General features: G+C 35.3%; 1 protein-coding gene across 2 annotated transcripts in view; it reads left to right on the forward strand.

The window, feature by feature from the left end:
• The window catches only part of GTF2A1L (general transcription factor IIA subunit 1 like), a 63927-nt gene extending 55876 nt beyond the window's left edge, over positions 1 to 8051 (forward strand). For both annotated transcript variants that reach the window (XM_060117385.1, XM_060117386.1), the window contains 2 exons: positions 310 to 399; positions 7944 to 8051. In XM_060117385.1, the coding sequence (XP_059973368.1) occupies positions 310 to 399; positions 7944 to 8051 (198 nt within the window). The remainder of the gene's footprint in view (positions 1 to 309; positions 400 to 7943) is intronic.
• The last annotated feature ends 222 nt before the right edge of the window (positions 8052 to 8273 follow it).

An 8273-nucleotide genomic window follows, 5' to 3' on the forward strand; every position in this document is an offset into this window, starting at 1 on the left:
ATGTGCCAGGTACCATACTAAATCTTACTGCCTTTTGTTATTTAACATTACCGCTGCCTTATGGGTTTTATGGGTCTTATTACTGTCCTCATTTTGCAAATGAGAAAACTGAGATACAAGGAATTTTAGTAACTTGCCAAAGGTCAGTCTTGTGGTTATTGAGTAACTAAGTTGGGATTCAAACTCAGGCTGTTTGACTTTTAAATACAGTACTATTCTGTGTCCTTGGAGGGAGAGAATATGTCCCTCTGTCTTTAAAAAATTCAAAGCATCATGAAATTCATTAATGTGAGTATCTTTCATCTTTAGGACCCTTTAAATTCTGAGGATGATGTTAGTGAGCAGGATGTGCTGGACCTGTTTGACACAGATAATGTAATTGTCTGTCAGTATGAAAAGGTACTGTATTCACCTTTTAGACTTTGGGTTTATTAATTGCATTTATAGTAGAAAATAAGCAAAATAATGGGAAATATGATCAGTTACTGTTCAGTTAAATTAATCTCAAAATAGCTAATTAATTCTATGAATTTGGGAGGGTATTTTGGGTCTAACACTGTGCTGTGTGGTCTTGGTGATACCAAAAAAGTGATAGGCCTTGTCTTATGGAGGTGACAGTCTTATTGAAGCAAGGTGTTTCTGTATGGAATAATAGAATGGCATACAGTAAGATAGTAGGTAAATCAAAAGCTAAAATACATGACAGGTAAATCAAATACTAAAATACATGGCATATAAATCAAATGCTAAGATGAGTGGCATGTAAATCAAATGCTATGATAAGTGGCACAGACAGTAAGTCCTAAAAGGGGCTAGGAAATGCAAGGAATCGTTTGTAGTTGGAGTTCTCCACAAATCCTTCATGGGTGATGTGGGGCTTTGAAATAGGTCTTGAATGATTTGTAGGATATAGATAAGTGTGGAGAGTAGGCATTCAGAGTAGAGTAGCCTGATAAAAGGCAGAGAAATGAATGCATGTAGAATTTATAAGGTACAGTGAAGAGACAGCTCTGCCTTGAATGAGGTGTTTTCCTTTTGAATGTGTTAGGAAATGAGGCTGGGTGGTGGACAGAGGTGGGAGCAGATCGGAAAATCCAGAATCCTGGTAGGGGAAGTTCAAACTTGATTTGATGGGCATTAACCTTATGAGGATGATATTGAGAAAATTGTAATTGGGTTTAAAAACTGGCATAGTTTGCTGATTTGGAAGAGGCAAATAGTAAGAAGAACAGGGATAGTACATAAAGTAACAGAGCCCAGACTAAGGATGGCAGCATGGAACATGGAAGAGTTTAGAGATTATGGTGGAAGAATCATTGGACTTCAATACTATGTTGTAGAGAAGTGGTGAGAGTGGGCATTCTTGTCTTGTTCCAGATCTTAGTGGGAAGGCTTTTAGCTTTTCACCTTTGAATATTATATTGGCTGTGGGTTTGTCATAAATTGCTTTTATTATGTTGAGATATGTTCCCTCTATACCACTTTCCTAAGGGTTTTTATCATGAATGGGTGTTGAATTTTACCAGATGCTTTTTCTGCATCTATTGAGGTGATCATGTGGTTTTTGTCCTTTTTTTTGTTGATGGGGTGTATCACATTGATTGATTTGTGAAAGTTGAACCATTCTTGTGACCCTGGCATGAATCCAGCTTGGTCATGGTATATGACCTTTTTTATGTGTTGTTGGATTCAGTTTGCTAATATTTTGTTGAGAATTTTTGCATCTATATTCATCAAAGATATTGGCCTGTAATTTTCTTTTTTGGTAGTTGTCTTTGTCTGGTTTTGGTATCAGGGTGGTGGTGGCTTCATGAAATGTTTTTGGGAGAGTTCCTTCCTCTTTAATCTTTTGGAAGAGTTTGAGAAGGATTGGTATAAGTTCTTCTTTGTATGTTTGGTAGAATGTACACTGAGGAAAAGACAGTCTCTTCAGCAGGTGGCATTGGGAAAGTTGGAGAGCCACATGTAAGTCAATGAAGTTAGAACACACCCTCACACCATACACAAAAATAAACTCAGAATGACTCAAAGGCCTAAATATAAGACAAGACACCATAAAACTCCTAGAAGAGAACATAGGCAAAACATTCTCTGACATAAATTGTACCAATGTTTTCTTAGGTCAGTCTCCCAAGGCAATAGAAATAAAAGCAAAAATAAACAGGTGGGACCTAATCAAACTTACAAGCTTTTGCACAGCAAAGGAAACAATAAATAAAATGAAAAGGTAAACAAAAAGGTCCTACTGTATAGCACAGGGAACTATATTCAATATCCTGTGATAAACCATAATGGAAAAGAATGAAAAAAAAAGAATGTCTATATGTGTATAACTGAGTCACTTTGCTGTACAGCAGAGACTGGCACAACATTGTAAGTCAACTATACTTCAATTAAAAAAAATAAAATTAAGTAAAAAAATAAATGAAAAGACAACCTACAGACTGGGAGAAGATATTTGCAAATGATGTGACTGATGAGGGCTTAATTTCCAAAATATACAAACAGTTCATACAACGCAACAACAAAAAAACAAGCCAATCCAAAAGCGGGCAGAAGACCTAAATAGACACTTCTCCAAAGAAGATATGCAGATGGCCAATAGACATGTGAAAAGATGCTCAATGTTGCTAATTATTAGAGAAATGCAAATCAAAACTACAGTGAGGTAACACCTCACACCGATCAGAATAGCCATCATTAAAAAGTCTACAAATAACAAATGCTGGAGAAGGTGCGGAGAAAAGGGAACGCTCCTACACTGTTGGTGGGAATGTAAATTGGATGCAGCCACTATGGAAAACAGTATGGAAGTTCCTCAAAAAACTACAAATAAAGTTGCCATATGATCCAGCAATCCCACTACTGGGCATATACCCAAACAAAACTATAATTCAAAAAGATAAATGCACCCCCCTATGTTCATAGCAGCACTATTTACCATTGCCAAGACATGGAAACAACCTAAATGTCCATCAACAGATGAATGGATAAAGAAGATGTGGTATATATATATATACAGTGGAATATTACTAGGCCATAAAAAAGAATGAAATAATGCCATTTGCAGCAACATGGATGGACCTAGAGATTATCATACTAAGTGAAGTAAGTCAGAAAGAGAAAGAAATACCATATGATATCACTTATATGTGGAATCTAAAATATGACACAAATCAATATATCTATGAAATGAAAATAGACTCACAGTTACAGAGAACAGACTTGTGGTTGACAAGGGGGAGGGGGAGTAGGGGAGGGAAGGATTGGGAGTTTGCGGTTATACATATAGTGTAATATATATATTATAATAATATTATACAACAAGATCCTATTGTATAGCACAGGGAACCATATTCAATATCCTGTGACAAACCATAATGGAAAAGAATATGAAAAAGAATATATATGTGTGTGTGTGTGTGTGTGTGTGTTTGTATAACTGAGTCACTTTGCTGTACAGAAGAAATGAACACAACATTGTAAATCAACTATACTTCAATAAAATTTAAAAAGTTTCATTGGTACTTGGTGATTAGTTGTTCATGAGAAGAATGACAAGGGAGAGTTAAAGGTGTCTATCAGGTTTCAAGCCTAAAAATTAGGTTAGTAGCAATTGAACTTTAGCAACTAAAATATAATACAGCTTAAATTTGTTTTCAAACACTATAACTGTGATTATGTAGTAGAATGGTCAGCTTTGCGTTCTTAACTTATTCATATTCACATTTTTTAGCAGCTTTGAGATATAATTCACATACTATACACTTCACCTATTTAAAGTGTACAACTCAGTGGTTTTAGTATATTTATGGATATGTGTAACCATTAACACAGTCAATTTTAGAAAATTTTTATCACCTCAGAAAGAAAGCCCATACCCTTTAGTTCTTACTCCCATATTGCCCCCTTTCTCCCATCCTCAGTAGTAAGGAACTACTAATGTACTTTCCATCATTGTAGATTTCCATATTCTGGAGTTTCATATGAAAGGAATCATATAATATGTGGTCTTTTATGACTGGTTTCATTTATTTCACACAGTGTTTCAAGATTCATCCATATTATAGCTTGTAACAGTTCTTCATTCCTTTTTATTGATGAATACTAGTCCATTGAATGGATATACCACATTTTGTTTATCCATTCATCTGTTGAGTGGTATTTGAATTGTTTCCACCTTTTGGCTATTATGAAGAATTCTGCTATAAATATTCATGTACAAGTTTTTTGTGAATATATATTTTCATTTCTCTTGGTAAATACCTAGGAGTGGAATTCCTGGGTCATATGGTAATAATTTGAGGCACTACCAGATGGTTTTCCAAGGTGGCTGTACCATTTTTCATTCCCATCAGCAGTGTATGGTGGTTTAGATTGCTTTACATTCTCACTAACACTTGTTATCTGACTTTTTGATTCTAGCCATCCTAGTGGGTGTGAAGTGGTATCTCGTGGTTTTGATTCGCATTTCCCTGATGATTAATGCATATTTATATCTTTGACTTGTTTTCAGTAACAATTTCAATATACTCAGGGGAGATGGAGGATGGTACTTTGAATTGCTGTAAAAAATGAATTCTTTTCTCTAAAAATAAAATAATTTTCTCTCCTATAACATTTTGTGTAGATAGAAAATGGCAATTTAGATGCTGGTAAACATAAGCATAAGAAGGAATAGGTAATAGAAAAGGGACTGGTCTTGGTTTGAAAGTTCTTTTAGATTCTTATAAACAGTGTATTGTGTTCTATAAACAGTGTATTGCACTGTATAGACACTAGATTATATATGCCTTTCATAGAGTCACAAATAATTTTCTAGACTATTATGGATATAGTATTCTTTGTGGTACTGCATTGTGGGAAATAGCTTGTAATTAATTAACATTGAATTAATAGAATTTAGTATTTTAGTGATGTTAAGGAGGAGTAGGTTGCAGTTTTGGATGTGTTGTCCAGGGGAGGCCTTACTGAGAACGTGATTGGGTAAAGATCAAAAGGAGGTAAGAGAGGGGACTTTCTTGGTGGTGCAGTGGTTAAGACTCCGTGCTCCCAGTGCAGGGGGCCTGGGTTTGATCCCTGGTCAGGGAACTAGATCCCACGTGCATGCTGCAACTAAGAGTTCATGTGCCACAACTAAGGAGCTGGCAAGCTGCAACTAATGAGCCCGCCTGCCACAACTAAGACCTGGTGCAACCAAATAAATAAATTTTAAAAATCTTTTTTAAAAAAGGAGGTAAGAGAATGAACCATGAGGATATTTGAATGTAATCATTTCAGACAGAGGGAACAGTAAATAATACATAAGTCCTGAGGTAGAAGAATACCTGTGTGTTCAGGGAACAATGAGGAGAGCAGAGCAGTAAGTGAGGGGAAGAGCGGGATCTTATAGTCCATTTTAAGGATTTTATTTTTTGGATGAGAAGTCATTGGAGAGTTTTGAGCATAGAAATGATACCTGGTTTATGTTTTTAGTAGGGCCATAGTAAAAGTAGACTGGCTACCATGTTTAGAGTAGACTAACAGGGAGACAAGGGTGAAAATAGGGAAACTAGTCATGAGACATATTAATCCAGGTGAGAGAGGATGGTGGCTTAGACAAGAGTAATAGTAGTGGAGGTGGTAGAAGTGGTTGGAATATGCTTTGTAGGTAGAACTAACATTTACTGATGGATCTGGATATGAGGTGTGAGTAGGAGGTGTAAGGATTGTGTCCAAGATTTCTGGCCTGAATGAAAAGAATGAGTGGCCATTCATCACTGAGATGGGGAAGACTGTGAGGTTTGGGGGAGAGTATATTAGTGTCCTTGTTTTAAACTTGCTTGAGATGTTTATTGGATATTTATGAAGAGGTGCTGAAGCAGTTGAATGAGAATCTGGAGTTTAAGGGAGAGGTGTGAGCTAGAGATATAATTTTGGAGAGTCATTAGCATATAGATGTTTAAAGCCATGAGATTAGATAAGATCACCAAGAGAGTGAATATAAACAGAAAGAAGAGTCCTGGTACACTCTAAAATCGAGAGGTAAGAGAGAGAAGGAGGAATCAAAGGAGTGGCCAAAGAGTCATGTGGAAAGCCAGGAATGTTCTAGAAGCCAAGTAAGGAAAATATTTCAAAGAGGATATATTGAATGGTGCCAGTAGATCAAGTATTTAAAAATTTTTTTCCTTATTATGTTATCTCTTTTGTTGCTGTGGTAAACGGGCTCTTCTTTTATATCTTCTAACTGTTGCTTATATATCAGTATTTGAAGGCAATGAATTTCTGTTTATTAATTTTGTATCAATACTGAATTCTTATTTAGTCATTTTAAATTGATTATCTTAGGTTTTCAGACATCCAGTCATTGCATCTGCAAATTTATTTCATCTCTTCCAATTTTTATCTCTCTAGTTCTTTCTTCTTGTCTAATTGTATTGGCTAGTACCTCTAGAGTGAAAAGTTGGTTAAGAGTGGGTATTCTTGTCTATGTCCTGACTTGAGTGGGAGTACTTTCAGGGTTTCCGCACTAAGCACTAAGTCACGGCTTTTGGGTTGAGGTAGGGGTGTGTGTGTGTGTGTATGTTTGTAGGACATAGTCTTTCTTATTTTAGTTAAAAAAGAAAATCTATAATGCATGAGTTTTATCAAAAGCTTTTTCAACATCATTGAAGATGATTGATTATATTATTTGTCTACTTAGGTCTAGTAATATAGTTTTTATACTAGTAAATTCCTAATTTTGAACTATTGTTGCATTTCTAGAATAATGTAGTCACTAGATAAAGCTACTGGGAAGAGTTGTTGCCGCTGCTTCTACTGTTGTTCTTTTCCTAATTCTGGCCAGATTTTATCATCTTTGTTAAGGATTCTGTTGTCACTGTTGTGTTCCCCGAGACTTAAGATAAGTGCAAGTGAAAATTTGGAAGTCAAACTCAGAAAAGAAATTTTCCATCGCCGGGCCATTTCCCCCACACACAAATAGAGGGTTTATCCTTTGTATTTTCTTGTGCTTCACAAAATGCATCCAAATACTAGTCACAGGCTTTTCTTCCTTGATTTAACTATTTGCAATCAACAGCTAGGTTTAATTTTTACCCTTGATTTCAGATCATATATTTCTAAATTTTTAAAATAGTCACTTGTGGTTCACCCAGAAGTAACAATGATTATATGATTTCTTACCTCTTAAGGTAGTAGGATTTTCTGGTTTTAATTTTGTATCAGGCTGACTTACTGAATCCAAAGAATAGCTAATAGAATCTGATAGATTGTAAGTTGTATTTTCAGACCTTGCTCAGTGCATTATTGTGACTTTCTTCTTCGAAATGAAACACCACTATTTTTTCATTCCGGATAATATTAACTACATCCTCTCTTGTCTATTCCTTTGCAGACATAGTGAACTTTTTGCTGTTCTTGAGCAATCCAGGCATGCCCCTCCTCAGGATTTCTGCCCCCTTTGTCTGGAATGCTCTCTAGTCAGTATCTTCTTTTTAAGTCTTTGCTCAAATGTTACTTCACAAGTCAGGCCCACCCTGACTCTTCGATTTAAAATTGTAACCCCACCTCTGTGTTTGTGATATTCCTTTTCCAGATCTATTTTTCATAACACTTACCACCTTTTAATATTCTGTATAATTTACGTGTTTATTAGGTTTGTTTCTCCCATCCTTACTAAAATGTATCCTCTTCAAAGATAGGAATTGTTTTCCTGTTCTAAAAAATTATATCTATATTTTTCTTTTAAAAAAGCTAATAGTTCTCCAGTGCCTAAAACAATACCTGACACATAGGAACTCAACAAATATTTGCTGAATGAATGAATAAACTATCTTGAGGAGGGTCTTATTTATAAAGAACTCCCATTTAGGGTCAGAATAATCCCATGGGATATGCAAAGAAATGTAAATGATCTTTTAACTTCTCAATTTAATTAATTTAGGCTGTTTTTCTCCCTCCAGATTCATCGAAGCAAGAACAAATGGAAATTCTATTTGAAAGATGGTGTTATGTGTTTTGGAGGGAGAGACTATGTATTTGCAAAAGCCATTGGTGATGCAGAGTGGTAAAACTGATGAGCTCAGTACATCATTAAGATCAGTGGGACTATATCACATGTTGTTCACTGCATGTAATTTAATAAAATTATAATTCAGATGCAAATACAAATATACAGTTTTACATTTCTTTCATTTTACATTTCAAACTGTTTTAATAGGTTTTTATTTTTTAACCCCCATTGTCTATACCATTACAAAGCATAGATGTATCAGGTGTGATGTAGCATGAAA

Source organism: Mesoplodon densirostris, chromosome 14 (genome assembly GCF_025265405.1).
Source record: "Mesoplodon densirostris isolate mMesDen1 chromosome 14, mMesDen1 primary haplotype, whole genome shotgun sequence".
In the NCBI taxonomy this organism is placed as follows: domain Eukaryota; kingdom Metazoa; phylum Chordata; class Mammalia; order Artiodactyla; family Ziphiidae; genus Mesoplodon; species Mesoplodon densirostris.